At 37.3% G+C, this 20,180-nt stretch overlaps 1 protein-coding gene and 1 long non-coding RNA gene across 5 annotated transcripts in view; one reads left to right on the forward strand and one right to left on the reverse strand.

Annotated features, from left to right (window-relative positions):
• ST6GALNAC3 (ST6 N-acetylgalactosaminide alpha-2,6-sialyltransferase 3) overlaps positions 1–10,709 on the forward strand; it is a 535,914-nt gene extending 525,205 nt beyond the window's left edge. For 3 of the 4 annotated variants that reach the window (XM_019837261.2, XM_006934850.5, XM_045036037.1), the window contains exons 4-5: positions 6,013–6,120; positions 7,200–10,709. In XM_019837261.2, the coding sequence (XP_019692820.2) occupies positions 6,013–6,120; positions 7,200–7,386 (295 nt within the window). In that variant the 3' untranslated portion in view covers positions 7,387–10,709. The remainder of the gene's footprint in view (positions 1–6,012; positions 6,121–7,199) is intronic. The other variant, XM_019837262.3, reaches the window with a different exon arrangement.
• Positions 10,710–13,605: 2,896 nt separating this feature from the next.
• LOC109502404 overlaps positions 13,606–20,180 on the reverse strand; it is a 38,864-nt gene continuing 32,289 nt past the window's right edge. Inside the window, exons 3-4 of the long non-coding RNA XR_002160976.2 lie at positions 15,556–15,618; positions 13,606–14,136 (exon numbers count right to left, since the gene is read on the reverse strand). This is a non-coding gene — a long non-coding RNA (uncharacterized LOC109502404). The remainder of the gene's footprint in view (positions 14,137–15,555; positions 15,619–20,180) is intronic.

Consider the following 20,180-nt stretch of genomic DNA (forward strand, 5'->3'; position numbering starts at 1 on the left):
GAGTATAGCAGATTTCAGAAGCTGCTGCCAATATTGTGCTCTCCAATAAACCTCCATTATTAGAGGGTCTTGATCCCCTTTGGGCTTTGATAAATGATAATTATGCTTTTAAAATGTTAGCTTGGAGTGCCCCAGGCTTTGTTTTCATCAGTTCATAGAAGAAATGAGTAAGAAACAATAAAATTTAGGCTGCAAAGTTTGAGCTAAAGACCCCCAAAGGAACCCTTCCATGAAGAGGAAGCAGCTAGCGACTGAAGCAACTTAGGCTCCTCATCCTTGCCCCTACCTGACACATTTTTCCTTTTCCCATTGCACATTCCCCACTACAGGTCAGGACTTGCCCTTCGGGCCTAGGCCAAGTGAATTCGCTGATTCCTAGGGCTGTATTAGAAGGTGAGATAATGATTTAGTATTAGCCAAACGTGAATGGCTTCAGATAGATTTGTAAAGAGAAAGAATAAGATGTTTGGCTGAATGAGGAAAACCAGTGGGACAGTCAACAGAGTGGGCAGAATGGGAACTGTAGATAGGGATAACCTGAATTTTTAGGATCAGGGACTTCTTTGGGGCAAACTACTCTAAGCCAAGAGTAGGCACTGGGGAATCAAGAAATCTATTACCCTTTTAGGGCACAGGTGATCTTGGAACAGAGGGGAATCTGGTGAGATATCAAAAAGAAGTTACCGCACAGAGCAGCACACACACCCCCAACAAAGAATTATCTCATCTAAAATATCAACAGTGCTGAGATTGAGAAACCCTGACATAGAGAAAGTGCTATTATTTCATCCATCAAAGATAAGCTTCTTGAGTTCAGAACCCAAGTCACTGAGCTAATGGTGTTCAATAATTAGCAGAGCATCCTGTGAATACATAGTAGATTCAGTTTAATCCAGTTTTCTTTTGAAGGGTATTCATTTTAGTTTCTTCAGTTCCTCCCCTGAAATTAGCCAAAAGGGAAATCTCACTCATTAGAAAGTTCCAGCTTGCCAGGTAATAGGAGAAAAATGCTTCACAATATGTTTCCAGAAATGAGAAGATGAGAGAACATGCTCAGAAGCAAAAGTACAGGTGAATGAAGCATGCTGACAGCCAAAGATAGTGAGATTGGTAAAAATAAGGACAGCTTGACAGACAACGAATCCCTGTGGGCATGTGATGACCTTTAGACATCAAGAAACAGTAAGTAAACATCAAGGGGCAAGGTAGCTTATATTTTATTGGTAATAAACTAGATGAAAGATCATATTTTAAATGATATGCCTTCAAGCATGTGCTATATCAAGGTGTTGACAGCATCATTTTTCCAAGAGATGAGCAAGTAAATTTAAGTAGTTTCCAAGTAGTAAGTATCTTGATTACCAAGGAGCAATGGGATGTAAAGTGTGGCCAGTGGAAACAAATGATTGATAGCTTCCTCTTAACACTCCTGCCTTTACTTTTCTCTGCACGGCTCATTATTCTGCCACATTAATTTAAGCTTTCTTACTGTATTGAATTAGGGGCTTAAATTCTCTTATCATCCCTATGGGAATTTTGATTGTTTATTTGTAGATGACAATAATTGTTTTTATCGATCCCCAAATGTAGAAGGTGTAAAAAGTGCTATAGCTGATGGCCAGCTGGTACATAGTTAGGGCTGCGTGCACAAGTGACGAATTACAAGACAATATTTGGCCCCAGAGGAGACCCTTTAGGAATTTTTAAAGCATCTTATAGTTATTGCTAGTTCTCTTCTATCTGAAAAGCATAAACAATTTCACATATGTCAGCTTAAGTCTTTTTGTTGTTTTTATTGAACCTCAAAAGGTCTACTTGAGTAAAATTTATATATCCTTATTTCTAGTACATCCACACAGCAGGACAGTTTGGAATGGTGTAGCTACAAAAATTCCCAGGGCCAGTGCCATCCAGGCCCAATGAGTTCCATTAGAGACCCAGATCACCAGGGCAATTATTCAGAAGAATTCTTGGATTAACGTAGCAGTTGCCATTATGCCACTGCAAGTGTCTTTAGATGACATTAGCTCCAAGTATTTTGAGAAGAAACCACTTTGCAGTCACCAACATGGGTAGGAAACCTCACATGATTTCACATCCCAAATTTATCAGAGGAACCAGAGAGAGAAAATGCAACTGTCTAATTAAAGTGCTGTTTTTAGGACAGGACGCTTAAGCAGTATGAGCCCCCTCAGCCTGAATCAAATGCAACACAGCTTGCTTGAAGATTTTCAGGCAATTATGATCTGTCTATCCAGAAATAAAATAAATCAGGTTAGGCTTAAAGGTAATTAAGTATCAGAGACATGGTAAATTTTCCTTAGTAGTTGGTAACATGGAAAGATATTTAACCAGGTGCCAAACTCTGAAATTCTTGACCTTCTTTTTCTGTGGTAGAGAGAAGGTAGATACGTAGAGGACCCACTTCAACAATTGCATCCTATTTATCCTTGGGTCCTGTTCTGAAGGTTTGTTGCTCAGCTCTCAACTATCTAAGTTGAACCAGAATGAGCCAGGAGAGTTGTTTTGCAGAATAGAGGTCCATATGTCACACAAATATCTTCCTTCCTTTATCCTGGAGTTATAATATTATCTTGGCCTTAACAGTTAGCAACTCCAAGGCCAAACTGACTCCCAAGAAAACCACATAAAAAGAAAATTTGCCCTAATTTAGGTTTACTTTTTCTCTCAAATTAAGCTTTAGTCTCAATACTACGATCTAGTTGTGTCCTTGGTCTTGGACATCCATTCCAGCACATTCCATGAGCAGTAGTGTGAAAGAAGGAAATATGGAGCTCCTTCCTCCAAAAGTTTAGTGGCTATAGCCACTACCATTGCAAGGTAAAAACTTTGTACCATTTTTATATATGCCTTAGGCATTTAGTGGCAGACCCACCACAGAAGTGGACATTAAATGTGCTCTCGCTGATTAAGGTGTACATTAATTACACATTCAACATGTGTGGAGCATGTTACTGTAGAATGGGTAAAGCTATTAAGGGTGATGATCACAGAAGCAATTGATTTTAAAATTGGAAAAAACCTTAGATGTGACTTAGTCCAACCATCTCATTTTAGAGACAAGGAAATTAAGATAAACATGTTTTCCAAGGCTTGATAGTGGCAAACCTGGAATGTGAAACCAGATATCCACATTCTCAATTCCATACCTATTCTCTACTGACTCTGGAACACATGGGATTGTGTTTTGTGAAACTGTATTGTGATTGTTTTAAAAGATGTGCCATCCCTACTAGACCATATATTCTTTAAGAAAGTATTCATCACTAACTTCTAGCATACGATCCAATAAATGTCTGTTAAAAATACCAATAAATGGGTGAATGAGTGAGACCTATTTTCCTCCTCATGTACAAATAAATGCTGTAATGTTTAGTTGATCTCTGCTAGTGCATGGTCAGCCTAGTAATGAAGAAAGAGAGGATAGAAAGCTTGAAAAAAAGAGAATGAGAAGGCAAGAAGAGTAAATGGTGTATACAATTCAAGTAGGAATATAACCAGAAAAAATTCAGCACGCAGACAAAATTTCTAGATTCGATTTGGGAGCTTTTAATCAAGACTCTTGCCTATTCTGATCTCTCCCAGTTTTCAAATAAGGGCTTTTAAGCAGATGGTGCTTTAAGCAGTTCTCATCATTGCTGCTCCCCCTCAGACCCCAGAACACAGGATGGACCACAAGTTAAGTTGTATAATAAGCAAAGTTGCTCTTGAGTGTATTTCGCCTCCCTCTGGTACATCTTCCCACCCATTTGGCACCCATTCCTAACCCATGCGGCTGCTGCTCTTCTTATCACAGAGGAAAGTGCATGTAACTCAATGTGGTCCTGTTTCTGGAATATTTCCCATTTAGGATGCACACCAGGAAATACAAAGAAAGACAACTTACATAGTGGATTTCAGACTCAGTGGCAAATGAGCAGAGGGGATGGATATATATGGACTGGGTTTTTCTCTCCTTACAAATCATCCAAGTCAATTAAAATGAAAGTGAGAAAATCCAGTTACCAACCCCCACCGTGAGCTTATATTGCTCCTGAACTGCTTACATGTTGTAAGTAATTTGGTACTAAATGATGCCTGTTTAAAAAAAAAGAATCAAAGGATTCGGGGTTCTAATTATAGCACACCGATGGTTTGGTACTAGAGAACTGTATCCACAATATAGGACATCAGTGGGCAGCATCTACTGGCTGGTGGGCTCTACCTAGAGAGTGGTTATCAGTGGCTACGTGTCAGCTTCTAGAAGAGCTGGCTATGCTCCCGTATGCCAGGAAGTCTAAATGGAAGGTACAAAATTTAGTCTTTTTTAGAAATGGTGCTGCACAGTTGCCAGATAACCTGGCAAGACCCAATGCCCCTATGGAAAGACATTAAGGAGTTGGCAGTCATTCATTTAGATGGATTGGGTCCCCTTGACTAAAGCCAAGCATGGAGATCCAGCTTTTCATCCAATGCTCCCTTGAGCTGCTGAATTTTGGCAGACTCTTCCAGTCAGCACTACATCTTAACTACATCAGCCACTCTCCTCCTTCAGTGACTGTGATTCCCATCTTTTCCTTAAACATACCGAGCGCACTTCCACATTTGTGGTTTTGCCCTTTACATTTCCTCTTCCTGGAACACTTTCCTCTCCTATGGTCTGTTGAGCAAGTGGCATCTGTCTCCTATCACCAAAGGTAGAAATCCAAGCACTTCTTCCCACTGTACCTTATTTGAATCGGCAAGAAAAATACAATACGGTCAAACACTGGATGGAGCATTACTTTACTCACATTGAGTAGAGACAGAACAAGATCAGCTCCAATAGTGAGCCTTGGTCCCCACGGCCAATGGGTCCTTCCTGGCAGCTAATTCAGAGCCCTTGGCCTACATGCAACCTGTTTTGTGATGCAGAACAAAGAACCCTGTCCACTCTTGGCAGGGGACAGATATAATAGTGGGTTTGGTCAGGTGTCATGTAACATGCATACTTAAGCAGAACAAAGGAGTACATATTGAGTCTGAAACAGGGAAAGATATTCCCACACAAGGCAATAGCCTGGAACAGGCTGTGAGGGCTCCTTATCTCTTATTAAGGAAGTGTTCCAGGCTCAAGGCTCATTCTTAATGCAGCCAAGATGAGAGCTGGAAGACTGTACGCATGAGACTGTCTTTTCCAATATGTTCCACCATAGCTTCTTCCTATTCCCACCGCACCGCCAACAACCGTCCCCTGTCCCCCACCCCCAGATTTTGCTCCTATTATCAAAGAGGCCTTCTCTGGCCAACCTTTATAAACACAGCCACCTCAAAATCTATGAAGACAGAAGCATTGGTTGTTTTGATAATTGCTGTATCGCCAGCATCTACAACAGTGAATGCACATAGTAGGTGTTCAATAAAAGTGTGTTGAAAAGATTGGTAACATGGGTCTTACAAAGGAAAAGTCTTGTCTCATGATGTCTGGAAATCAGTAAAGGAAAACTTTGCAGATGCTTTCCTAGACCAAGTAATTCACCTACACACTGCATCTAATTTACACTGAGAAACCCAACAAGTCTTAAAGAAAGTGATATGTCCAGGTAAGCAAGATAACACCATTATCATTCAGTTCCCATCAGGGCTCCAAGCAGCTTTAGAAAACCTGTCCTCTGATATACAGCACTAATTTGTGTCTTACGGAAAATCAAATAAATTATTTTTTTACCCGAAGGGAGCAGGATTATTTGACTTCAGATATTTGCCATATGGCTTCTCTTCCATTCAGCATAGCTCCTAGGCTTAAGGTAGTAAGAGTGAGAGCATGCCTATAAATTATTCAGAGATAATTCAAAATAAGTGTGTATCTTTGACAGATTGTCAAGTTTCTTAATGCTTCTTCCTGATAACAAGTGCTATGTTTTTGATAAAAGGTTGCTCGTTTCTCACCACACTTTATTGTTGTTCTGTGTGTGTGTTTTGTTTGTTTTGTTTTGTTCATTATTATTGTTTGTTTTTGTTCCCCCCCCCCAGAGTCCAGTCTGGCTCTTATCTCAGCACGGGGTGGTTTACCTTCATTCTGGCCATGGATGCCTGCTATGGCATTCACGTCTACGGGATGATAAATGACACCTACTGCAAGTAAGATCACAGGAAATTATTTTTATGCATCTCCAATTCTGATATCTTGTCAAAATATCACAATTCATTTTAATACCATAAATCGGAAAAACAGATAAAGCAACAATTATTTCCCGGTGCTCTTTGCTGACATGACATTTTATTGTCAGCACATCAAGTTGTGACTTTTAGGGGTGATAAAAAGAAAAATATTTACTACAATCTAATGTCAAATGTCAGAAGGAACATTTTTCCCTTAATCAGTGGCATATCAAGGATTTGTGGCTTGGAAATACAGAACAAGTTTAGTGGTTATTTAATTTGCAAAGCAAGTTTGTCATTTCTGCTGCTCTAAGGGCTTGATGGATAGCTAGCTACTCAATGGTTATATTTGATCATGAAGGACAAAATGTCCTGAAGCCTCAGAGAAGCTGACAGCTTAACAAGAATTCCTGGAAATTATATTTCACTAATAAGTGAGTAATCTGCCAGATACTTATTTAAAATGTGTATGTTTGTCCATAGTATATCCCTGCTGGAGGGGTTGTTTCTAATTATTTAATAAAAAAAAACCTTCCATACTTCATCAAAGTAATGAAATGGATTTTCCTACAAAGAATTGGCATAATGTAATTCAGAGAGTATTGTAATCATATTGTCCAAATGGTAACTAAACCACAATCTTCATGATCAAATATTTCTACCCTAACTATAAGTATAATGGAGCACAGATGAACCGAATATCTTACCCTGAAAAATTGCAAAGCTTCTTCAAGCTCTGTAAGAGCATCAGGCTATCCAAAGTTTGCTTCCATTATATACCATTTCCTCCTTCAAGGGATAGGTATATGTTTGAATGCAATTGGTGTGATGTATAAATTTTATTTGATTTATTAAAGCACTAAGGGTCTGGTACATCTTCCTAAAAGCTTTTATACATAATAGCTTTTAACTGAGTTCATGGACAAGAATCATGCATGGGTTTGCAAGTAAATGCATTTACTGGGCACATAATGGATTCTTGCAAATCACTGCTTCATTCTTCATCTTAATTCTTCTCTCCTTTTCTTTCTTTTTTTTTTTTTTTTGTTCTTTTTTAGGACAGAAGGATATAGAAAAGTCCCCTATCATTACTATGAACAAGGAAGAGATGAGTGTGATGAATATTTTCTTCATGAACATGCTCCATATGGGGGGCATAGGTTTATCACTGAAAAGAAAGTGTTTGCTAAATGGGCCAAGAAACACAGGATAATATTCACACACCCAAACTGGACAGTGTCTTGATGTTAGTTTTTCTGATCTTGCCACAACACTTGACATGGTAATACCACAACTGTGATGATATTGATGCTAATGACGATGACGGTGATGACAAGGACAACAATGATGATCAAGTCTGTACATTCTCAGATATGGATGGTGACCCTGCCAGTAATTCGAACTTGGGATTTCATGGAGGGTGGTTGTGCTCTTTCCATTTATTCTGAAGGTTCAACATTACATACTGCACTTTATAATTTAACTGGAATTGAAATGAAGGCCAGTAACATGACAGCCGTGACCTAAGAAATGGGAAGATTATCCTTCAAGATAGCTGCCCAGTATTCTTGAACAGTGAGTAACTTTCAAAAGCCATGGGATTTGGCCTCGTGAGACTAGGTTATTGACTCTTGGTCTCTTCAACTTGAGCAGCTCCACCATCTTGAATGGTTGATTGTCAAACACTGACCCAAGAAATTCTATCTGGGTACAAGTATTGTACCATACTTACTAGTTAGCCTAGAGGCAGTGAAGGAATCTTCCTGACATACCATGGTCCTAGAGTACCTCCTACAGCTGAAGCCTCAGGCCATTTCTTGATTAACAAGGGAGATATCATGGCCATCGTACCCATCAGGATTATTCAACAATTCAAACACTTAATTCAAAATGGGCCAACTAGCAAATCTTGATGGATTTCTGCTCCCACCACTCCATTCTCACTACCCCAAACAATATAACCTAACCTGGTACTAGAGTGATCTCTATTACTGTTTAGTTATTTTTGGTTGAGTCCTAAATATTTCAGAAAGCTATTTAACATGTAAGATACCAACACTGTAATAACATATACTGTGAAAACATTCTTAAAACATAACCAAAAGGGTTTACTAACTCTATTTCAACATCCAACAACACAAAAGTATATGCTTTTTAAAATCATGAAACGAGGAAAGCAAAGCATATTTTTACATCAATTTGTATCCTACCATACTTCATAATATATATTTGTATATTCAAATTTCTATTTTATAGGCTCAAGATGCATCTCTCCATACATTACATTATCGTTGCCAAGTGCCAACTGTTAGACATGGAGAGGAGATGATTCCTTGTATTAAATCTGACCAGAACTTTTGCCTTCTTGGGGTTTATTTTCCCCACAGTGTATCAGTTGTTATACCATAATAACAACAATAATAATGACCTTAATGTCCAAAGTGCTTTGTCATGTAGAGTCCTCATACATATGCTGTCTCATGTGATGCCTGTGACCATCCATTGGGCTATTGCCTGCACATTCTGACATCTCCTTAGCAGATAAGCTGTAATTTGTTAATTGCTTTGATATATTCCAGATCTTCCCTTTGCTAATATTTGTATAGAATAGCATTTATGTAGACTAGTAACCAATTGATTTCAGTGCCAAATATAATACATCAGGATATGCAAAAAGTATCACAAGGATGGTCTTGGCCATACACTAGGACTCCTGTGAACGTAAGTACTTTTGATTTTTTTTTTAAAATGACTCTTTTTAGGTAGAGAAAAATGAGGAAGCAGGACAACAGGAGGGAATGAACGCAGAGAAATACAGTCTCCTGTCCCCATCTTGAGATGACATTGTTCTCCATATAGTCATTGTTCGTTAAATATTAGAGGACTGATTTGCTGAGAGAGTTGCTGAGAGATCAAAAATATCCTTGCAAATTATTCAAAAGATGCAGCCAAGCTTAACTTACAGAGAATGATTTGGAGGATGAGAGTGATGATACATTTCACCTTAGGAGGTCTTTACCATGCTAGGTCCCATGATTAGTTCTCATTAAATGAGCCATCTTGGACCAAAGCCTCTTTGCTGCTCTCTGCTGCCATTTTGATAACACCAATACATCCATGAAAATGACCAAACACCACGGTGGAACTGTTACTGTTGTTATTCTTCTGTTGTTTCCTCATATGGTTTTTAGTTCTGTGTATGTCAAGATGTTTTGAGCTAATGATGGATAGAATTGCCCACACAAAGAAAAATAAACAGATGCAAACGTTAAAATTGTTATACAGACTGTTTAACCCCCTGTTGTGATATAGAAGTTCCACTTTTAAATATAAAGGAACATGTGATTCTCAGAATGATTCAGGGAATGACACAATTTATTTAGTTTTCTGGTAAATGCAGGGGTAAACCTATTTGTTTCAGTCCTTACCAAAAAGAAACTTTCAGCACTTGCCTGCTCTCCTGTCTCTCTATGAAGAAGACTTAGCAGGAGACTTTGTAGTGGCCACAGTGCTCTGTGGCAGGAGTTGTTTGTAGCAGGCAGTGTTTCCTCTGGAGGGGTAGGGGTGGCCTCTCCTCTCCCTTCCTCTCCTCCCTCCCCTCCCTTCCCCCCTTTTTTTTCTTAACTAAACCTCAATCCCACTTTTTATTGTCGTTGTCTCTCATCTCTTTTTTTCTAAAAGTGGGAAACAAAAACCATTATTCTCAATTTGAAGACCTAATTGGATGATTTCCAGTGTAATCAGAATTTTGATAGAATCACATAGCTTATTTTTCTCTGCAGTCTTAATGTTCTCTGCTTCCATGTTCTGTATTTTTTGCCCTCGGCTTCCTAATTCTAGTGGAAATACAAAGTCTAATTTCTCTCATATTGAGAAACTTTTCATCGAAGAGTTACTGATAGAGAAGAGAACGACAAAGGAGCAATTCAAAATTGTCACACAAATTTCTGGCCATTTCCACTAGTTCTAGTCAACTGAAAGGCTTCATCCAGCAGCTAAACATTGAAAAATTCAACTGAACTCTCTCTCACTGATGTATATGTATTCCAGGAGTTAACATCTGTAAAAAACAAACACGTTTCAATTCCATCCAATGCTCTAGACAAATGGACTATTGAAAATGGCCACAATTTGCTGAAATCAGCGTAAAAGCATGCAAGCTAGAAATAATAGAGTAAATATTATTTTTAATTATGCAGAATTTAGAAGAAAGCAAGGAAATTTTAAAAAGGGTTTTAATATGAACGTTTGAATCCTTTCTAAGTTAGCAGTGATAAGTAGTAATGATTTATATTGTTATGATGGTAATGGAAATTATAAACCTTCTAGACTATGTTTTACCTTGCTATCAAACCTATCAAAGAAAAACCAAGGATGTTTGTATATATGCACAGAGTCCGTGTGTGTGTGTGTGTGTGTGTGTGTGTTGTGTGTATGTTTAAATGCATACATGTAATCCTATATTTTTCAGTGATGTGTATGAATCACAGAAAACCTATTTTAGACTGAAATGTGTTGGTTTACATTTTGAATCCTGATGAAAAAATAAAGCAAAAGTCCAAATGAAACATACCAATTGTAAAGAGTACATAAAAATATTCAATGGCTGGCCCATTGAAGAAAGAGAAGCTGCTTAACCTGGAACCGAGAACACAGATGCCACAGTCGTCAAAGATCAGACCCGCAAGTATAACCATCTGTATTGCAGGCTCTGACAATCAGAGCTCTGCCAAAGTCACAAGGAAAAACACTACGTCAAGCTGCATTCACACTGAAGTGAATGAACACTGACCCCCTTATTAAAATCAGCCTGTCTTTAGCGTAAGCAGAACTCAGATTTGCATGATTTTTATTATATGGTTAGAGAACTGTGACCATTGTGCGAAGAGAAAAATATATAAGGAGATGGTTCTTTGAAGATTTGGAATGAATCAGCCGTTGTGAGAGCAAGAGTCTGAATTGGGGACTTTGCTGACCTTTCCAGAGGTATAAAGGCATCAGAAGAGAATCACTGGTTATTTCCTTAGAAAAAAGACAACACTAAGTACTTTACCTGGTGGTGTTAATTAGATGCTAATAGTAAGCTCAGCTTTAACTTTAATAAGCAAGATAATATAATCAGATGGTTTATTTATTTATTTATTTAGCATACCCATCTAGCGTTTAATGTGGCATGTCAAATGCAAAGAACAAACCATGTCGTCCAGTGTCAGGTGTTTGCATGCCTTAACACAAGTGATTTATAGTCCCAGAGACATGAGGGGGGGATAAAGATGCTTTCCCTGAACTGCATTTTTAAAAGTCAAGACCTCATCATTTTAATAGTATTCATAGATCCAGTGACTGAAGAAGCCAGTGCTAGCCTTTGTTAAGTATTCTAGACTTTCAGAGCTTCAAGGGGCTTTAGAGACTAGCCAATCGAACCCCTCTGTCTTGAAAAAAATAGACCTATAGAAGTGAAGTGACTTGTCCACAGCTCTAAAATAGACTAATGGCAATACTGAGAGTCAAATTCTTACCTCATGTCTCCTCTAATACTTTTTCCACTTCTATTTTTTTTTAAAGAACAAAACGGTAGCTGGAAACATGCATAAAAGACTTACTGAAAAAGTCTATGCCTGGAATCCTAAGGCTCCAATTAGTGTTGATTCTACTTATGGTCAGAGAAATCCCTACACTGAAGTGCAGAAAGATTCACATAATTGAAAGAACATATCCCAGTAATTGTCCATATTCTCTGTTCTCTATGTTTATTGCTAAGACTACACCACATTCTTTTATCATGAATTCTAGGACTAATTTAGAGAATGTAAAAGCGAGTTTCTTGCTTGTTATTGAAGATGATCATGTCACTGATACTCTTCTTCTAAGAGGTGTTGATTATGGAGGTTGATTGGTGGAACTGGTACATCTTAATGTCGAAATATCCCCAGACCCCGTGACCTAATCTCTCACACCAGTTGGGCTGCCTGTATTAGTGAAATTATCCAACTGCACAGGCTGGTGAAATGCTACCCTTTGTTTTCTCATCCTCTCTGTACCACACAAGATCTTTGAGCCAGATACCCTCTGGGAAGATAAATCAAAGCCCCAAATGCCCCACACGACTTAATCACCATGCAAAACTGAAAGAGTTTTTTCTTTATAGTCCACTCATATGATACTGTTAGAAGTGGAGAATTTTGAAACTATAGTCACTAGGCTCTGAAAATGGTTTCTTTGACTCAGAGATAACATATTGTTTTGTTGCTTGTTTCTGTGGAACCTTAGAGAAACCACCAGAGTAAAATTCCATGTAAATTGCTAAAGCATCAAATCAGGGCTGTCCTTGGGCATTGTAACTTTGCAGAAAATCTCATTTAGTTGTGTTTTTTTAAGTCCTCTACTTTTTTCCCCCTTTTCAGAATAGGCACAATTTATTTTTGGAGTAGAAAAGCTCTTCTTTCTCTACAGATAGGTTTCTTTTTGTTTGTGCCTTGGAGACTTCAGAAAAATAGGAGCTCACTTTCATAAAAGTGAAGAACATCTTAACGAATAAATAGCCAACTTCATATATTCACGTATTTGTCTACATAGTGAACAGTATCTTCTGAGAAACTCCAAAGGGACACAAACCAGGGCATTTCATGGTTCATTGTTACCAAATCTTCAAAGTACTAATTTTCTTGTGTTTAACTTTGTTGTCATTGCTACTGAGTAAATACCCATTTCTATTACATACAGTATATTTTATGCTTCACTCATTTTTCTGAGTTCACACAATCTTTGCTGTAGTCGCTCATTCACTTTAAAAACCTGTAATCTTCATCTATTTATAGAAGAGACTGTAAACGCACAGAGTTGTGCACTTGGTGAGGTTTTTTTTTTCCTAGCATCAAATTGCTTTATTTATAGGCACCATGCCTTAGAATAAAGCTTACTAAATGGCAAAGGGCTACCGGTACATTTCAGTTTGGTTTGCTTTTACAAGATAAGTAAGGACATGTGAATAAAGCAGAGAGTATTTGTCATTGAAAGAGAAAAAGCAAGGCTGGGGTTGGGGGAGAAGATATTCAATATACTCAGTACTCAAGGCAGAAAGGCTAGGTCTAGGCTATCGCGAACAATGACAAGAGAAAATGTTGGTCAGCTTCCAGAATGAGTTTTTTCTACATTAACTATCTAATGCTGAGGTATATTTCCTTTCTTGCTGTATCAGACCTGTTAGCAAGTTGGGTTAGTACATAAGCTGCTTAAAATACAAAAGTCTTCATTCTTAACTCTCTCCCTCCTTCATTACATCCCTTCCTTTCCTCCTCTGCTCCTCCCTGATTTTCTTTCTAGAAAATTCGACACTCTTGAAGTTGAACATTATATGTAGACAGTTTCTCATTTTACAGATCAACTTACAGTACTTTACCAAGCTCTGTAGGTGACCCCTATTTGGATATGATCTTAAAATGAAAGTCTTCTTTGGGAATAAAGTAGTAATAACTTACATGCCATGTTTATTATAGGGCTGTATACCTCATTCAATATCCTCAAATACTCTGTGAGGTACATAATGTTACTATCACCATATCACATATAAGGGAACAGGAGCACATAGAGGCTAAGTAGCTTGTCCAAGGTTGCATAGCTGGTGATGAAATGAGGTTTTGAGCTCAGGCAATTTGACCCAAAGTCCATACCTCATTGGGGCAGGCTAATCGATGTAAACAACAACCCCAAAATTTCAGTAGCTTAAGAGAATAAGGTTTGTTTAGATGCTCCTCTCCAAACAGCTTGTCTCTGAGGATGATTCAGTGACCCAGGCTTCTCCCATCATGTAGCTTTGCCCTCCTCTGCATTCTTGGAAACCTCTCCATTTGGCCTGCTAATGGTGAAAGAGTATGGAGGATTCTGTGTTGGAGGGTTTTGTGGACAAGTCCACAAGTATGCAACACTCCATCCATATTCCACTGGGTAGTTTCAGTCACGTGGCCTGGTAGAGGTGGGCAGTGTTGTCTGATGTGCCTGGGAGGAAAAGGAACAGAGTTTGATGAATATGTAGCAGTCTCTGGCATAGTATTCTTAGTCATGATGACATATAGCCTAAAAAAAAATTACTCAGTTTTGTGCAACTGTATGGATGAATTATGTTGATAATCCTTATTAAGAACACCTAAGAAAAATTTCTCTTTAAATGGATGTCAGTATCCATGCCTCAAACAAAATAAACTAGGGAATATTGTTTTAGGTCCTATAATGCCAAAAAGAGAGGAAATGATTTCCCTTACCCAAAAAAATAAAGACAGAAATTAATATGCTAGAAATACTTTCAAGTGACTTAACTCTACCAACAGTAGAAGTAACATGACTTTTAATGTCTTCATGATCTTTGGTTAACATAAGATAGATCTATCCTTGCCTCTGATCAACCAATATTGTGTGTATGCCTCTTTCCTTCCCGTGTAAGATGTTGCAAAAATTAAGTTCCCTTTTCAACTTCCCTTTGGTCTTCAGGTCTATGCAATGTTGCGATGATTTTTTTAAAGTAAAAAAAAAATACTTTAAAGTAAAGTAAAAAATGAAACTGGCGGTTCTTATATCTGAAAATAACAAATTTTCTTGCACACCCCTCCCTTTCCCTATGCACATTGGCATATGAGCTTGTTCAGGGAAAAGGGACTTAATATGCCATATTTGGTTGTCCATGCCAAAATGACATAAGGTATATTCCCCTGGAGAGAGGCCCTTCATACTTTTTTCTCTTTAGCTCCCAACATTTTTCTTCCCCTCTCAATACTTTCTATTTTTGCACATTATTTTCTTTAAGCTATCTAGAAATTCTTTTCCCTTAATGCAAACAGAATTTCACATCCTAACGTTCTTTCTCACCTAATAGGAAACTATTTGCTGTCTTGGGAAAAATGCTTTGCATGTTAGCATATAAATTTTCTTAGTTTGTCCATTGAGAGAGATTAGTTGAGACTCTAAAAACAAAATAATTAGAGAAGAGAAGCAGCCAGTGTTTGCCTTCTTCCAGATCAATGTGAAATTCCTTTTAAGGACAAAAAAACTATAGCATCTGGTTGATGAATGACATAGGCTGGACATTCTGTTTAAGGGCTGTAACTGGTGATAATATCTGCAGGTCCTTTACAGGATTAAATTGAGGTTTACTACCCCTGAACCCATGCCTAAAATTGTTGAGTAATACAAATATGCAGTGTGTGTACACCAGCAGCCTCTTACACCATGCATTGTTGAGAGTTCTTGCATCTATCATTGTAAAACTTTGCAAACATACTATTTCTATGCTTATGAAGTCACTTAAAAATCTATGTAATCTTTCAAAATAATTTTCCTCCACATGCCTACATTTCCCCAGAAGTGTAACAGATACAATTCAATTCGCTTAGAATGGTTTTCCATCTTTAGTGCCAGTCTTACCTCAAATTAAAATGGCTTGTCCAAGACATATTTTGGTGACGCTGATTGTAGTGGTTTTCATCTCTAGTAAAAAAAAGAAAAAGGACATACTCTATAATCTTTGATAGATAAAAGGGCATTAATGTTGGATGAGGACATTAATGTCATGCAAATGGATCTGTGGATCATGCAGAGCTGTGAGTGGCTGTTCAATATGGAACGATATAAAAAGAAAAAAAGCATTCAACAACACAAACATATGGGTTCAATAAAACCAAATGAAATCTGACAGGAACAAATGTAAAGCAGGGCACTTAGGTTCAGAAAAGACAAGAGCATGACTTTACAGCAGTACTCATGAAAAATATTTGGAGGTTTTAGAGCACTCTAATATGATACATAGCAATTTAAAAGGTCACTGTGCCCTAAGATGCATAGAAAAGTCCAAGAAGAGATAGCAAGGTTCAGAATTGATCAGACCACTTCTGGAAGTATTTTTAAAACTTGTTTTAATCCTTAATAAGAAATTGCAAGCATTTCCCCAATGTCATTAAATTATCTTAAAACACTTTTAATAGCTATATTGTGCCATAATCTATTTAACCATTCCCCCATTGTCATTTTTTTCTATACGAACAGGTTTGTTCAAGAGTTTTTGGGCACTTCTCTGATTTTTTTTTCTTTTAGTGTACCAATGTACTGAGGTGCCTGCTTCCTCGCACCCTTGCCAGAATTTTGTGTTGTTTCTTCCATCTTTGCCAATTTCACATATGCCAAAAATGGTATCTTGCTTTAATTGGCATCCAGTTGATTACTACGGAAATTAAACATTTTTGCATATTTTTTGGAAATTTATATTTCTTCTTTCATGAATTAGTTCTTCCAATATATTGCCCATTATTTATGGCAGTGGGAGTCACAATACTTTAAAGATACAGAAAAATGAGAATTCGTTCAAAAGAAAGGGAACAAGTTAAGAGCAACCAGGATCACGAGAGAACTGGAAGTCATGTTGCACCAGCGACTGGAAACACTTAGCTAGCTTGGTAGAAGTTTTCAGGAAGAACTAAATTCAAACATTTGAAAGGCATTAATTCAGGTATAAAATTCATTTTTAAATGAGTCAAATTGCAGATTTTATCTCAGAAGGACATTCAGAAAAAAATCCAGAATTAGAGTGTAGGTTTTTAGAATGAGTAAATTTGTAGAAAGTTTTCACAGACCAAGACCACCTACTTGTTCAGTATTTTATGTAATTAGACAGAAAGTGGAACTCCTTTGTCCCCAAGGTCTCCTCCAAAGCACATGTTCTGTCAAATAGAATGCAACTCCATGTGGGAAAGCGAGATTTGACATGAGCGCTCTTAAAAAAATTAGCCTAGGGGCGCCTGGGTGGCGCAGTCGGTTAAGCGTCCGACTTCAGCCAGGTCACGATCTCGCGGTCCGTGAGTTCGAGCCCCGCGTCGGGCTCTGGGCTGATGGCTCAGAGCCTGGAGCCTGTTTCCGATTCTGTGTCCCCCTCTCTCTCTGCCCCTCCCCCGTTCATGCTCTGTCTCTCTCTGTCCCAAAAATAAATAAACGTTGAAAAAAAAATAAATAAATAAATAAATAAAAAAATTAGCCTAAAATGGTTGTGCTATGGGGGCTCCTTGCCTTAGCGGCAGCATATTCACATACCATCTCTTAAAACAAGTTATTTCTAATAATGGCAAATGTCACCAAATTCATGTTCCTAAACTTTGGGAGCACATTCCATTGCTGGTAGGTGCCCACAAGTACACGCCACAACCCCCAACCCCAACTCTACCAATGTTTATTGCTGACTTCATTCTTGAAATGCTTCACAAAGACCTGTAACTTCCTTCACTTCCCAGTGGGGGAAATTGTTCACATTTCACACATTCATATTTTTATATATTTGCTATTGTGCTATGTCTTTGAAATGTAATGACTCAAGAAAATTACTTTTGATATCATGGCATTCCTCATGTTGGTAATTTATGATAATAGATGTCACTGTAGATTTAAGAGTCATTTATATTGTCCACCTTTTCCTATTTCTGCTAGATTAAATAAATTCTTCATACCGAGTTTTGCCACATTTTTCAGGTTTCTAGTCTGTATCACTCACTTTCAGTATATTTATAATCCTTTTATCTGGTCTTTGTAGTTTCAAAAATGGTGCCTTGGATATTTTATGTTTTGAGCAATCAATGCCCTTTTCAAATTGCCCTCTTAAGGTTTTTGTAAAATAATATTCTCTGTAATATAACTTTAAATTACCTATCTTTTTCTTTACTAGACTTAATCCAAGAAGACTAATTGAACATTAAACATTTTAATCATCCCACACTGTCGAACCTGTCTTCTCATTATTGAGAATTGAATGGGCCATGAGCTTAATTGTGTTCCTGGCAATGTAAGTAGACTGGAAGCTTCATAATATGATTAGTATATAACTATAGAATTAGTCCTGGTATTTATTACTACACAAATATACATTGAATATAACCAAATGCATGGTGCTTCATTAGTGCTTTGGAGAATACAGAGATGAGTAGGCTGTAGTACTTATCTTTATGAAGTTTACCAAAAAAGTAGAAGAATAAATCAAAATTCCAAATAACCAAGATAACCCAAAACAAGCTAATGGCCACAAAAATGATGCAAATGAGAATGTTGCATATGATATGGAAGTAAAAGAAGTATAAGGAAATGATTCAAATATAAAAATTGTCATTACATTATATGTGCAAGTAATGTTCAAATATACCTAGAGGGTGATTCTTACTCTTAGGATGACCCAACACACAGTGAATCTCAGGAAGTGCATCTTGAACTTCTGTTAGCAATGCCTTATAGAAATGGTTAATACAGGAGACAGCCACCAAGACAAAAAGATGCTTTCATCTAACACAACATGAGGCTTCCTGACAGAAGTATCTTATAGAAGAGCAATGTTTACTTGAAAATTTAGGAGTTATTCAAAATGCTAAAAACTCTTCTATCTGCTCTGAAATCTGCTAGGGGACCCCAGGGTTCAGTCAAGGTACTATTTTTAAATGTATTCATTGAACAAACAATACCTTTCAAAGACATTTCAAAGTAAGCTGTGAATTAAAATAGCATAGGATGTGGAACCAATGTAAGTGTAAATATGGATTCGTTTTATCCCTTTTATCCATATAGATCAATTAGTCTTGTATTATTATTCTTGATATGCATTCACTCTCCGCTTTAGTAGTTACCATGAATGTGAATTACCCTGATTAGGTTTTTTTTCTTATGATGGTTTCATCTATACTTATCTACTGAGCTTAAATGAAAATTTTCTAATGTAATGATAGCTATATGCATCTAACTGGAGACTTAGGCAGGGCTAAGAAACAGACTGAGAAAGTAAAAATCATAATATGCACCTGTCCTGACTTTCACTTGCTATCTACAACTTCCAAAGAAAATCTAATAGAGGAGTCACACTTATGTGGTTAAGTGGCTTTTGTGACCTGAATAACCTACTTCCGTCTTCCTGGAAGTGACTAATCCTGCGTGGTAGGTGAGTTATTCTGAGTGGAGAATGAGTAAAGGGAGAGGAGATAGCTAGTTGTAAGATTATTATCTTCCTTGTCTCTTCTCAGTCTCTGCTGAAATCTTATGTTCTTTCCAAAAGGTTCTTCTTCTACATTATATATTAAGTTGAAAAGGCTACCCAATGATCTCATGAGCTATGGTTATTGAGTCCAGAAAGAGATCCATATATGCTTGGTCAATTGATTTTCATAAGGATGCCAAAGTTATCCAATGGAAAAAGAATAGCCTTTTCAACATATGGTGCTGAAACAACTGAGTATCTATATGGAAAAAGATAATAATAATTTTAACTCTTACCTCACATATAGAAAAATTGACCTGAGATGTATGATTGATCTAAGTATAAAAGAACAATAAAAATTCTAGAACAAAACAAAGTATAAAATCTTCATCACTTTGAATTAGACAAAAATTCCCTAGGATACAAAAAGCAAAGATCATTTTAAAAGAAAAATATTATAAAGAAGGAATTTAATCAATTAAAAATGTTTTGGAAGATACTGTTAAGGAAATGAAAATACAACCCACAGACAGAAGAAAATATTTGTAATATGCATAGCTGACAAAGGATTTGTATCCTGAAGATATAAAGAACTTTTACAACTCAATAAGATAAACATCTCAATTTAAAATGGGCAATTCGAACATATGCTTCACAAAGGAAGATACATAAATGGCGAATAAGCACATGAAAAGATGCTGATCATCACAGTGAACAGGAAATGTAAATTAAAACAGGCATAAGGGATTCACTGGGTGGAAAAATTCAACACAGTCCCTGCCTTTATGAAGTTTACAGTATAACAATGGGATAGTGCTGGGAAAGGAAAAAATACAGGTCATTTGGAGGTGATGACAGAGGAGATCCTTACACAGACAGGTTGGACAAGGGAATTATCAAGGCAGGCTTCCTGGTGAAAGTGAATTTAAGCTGAGATCAGAGGATCAGTGGAAGCAGATTGAGCAAAGGACGTATGAAGTAGATAAGCATGGACAGGGAACAGTATAATATAGAAAATCATGAAAAGAGGAAGCACGAAAAGTTCAAAAATCTA

This window comes from Felis catus, chromosome C1 (assembly GCF_018350175.1).
Source record: "Felis catus isolate Fca126 chromosome C1, F.catus_Fca126_mat1.0, whole genome shotgun sequence".
NCBI lineage: Eukaryota > Metazoa > Chordata > Mammalia > Carnivora > Felidae > Felis > Felis catus.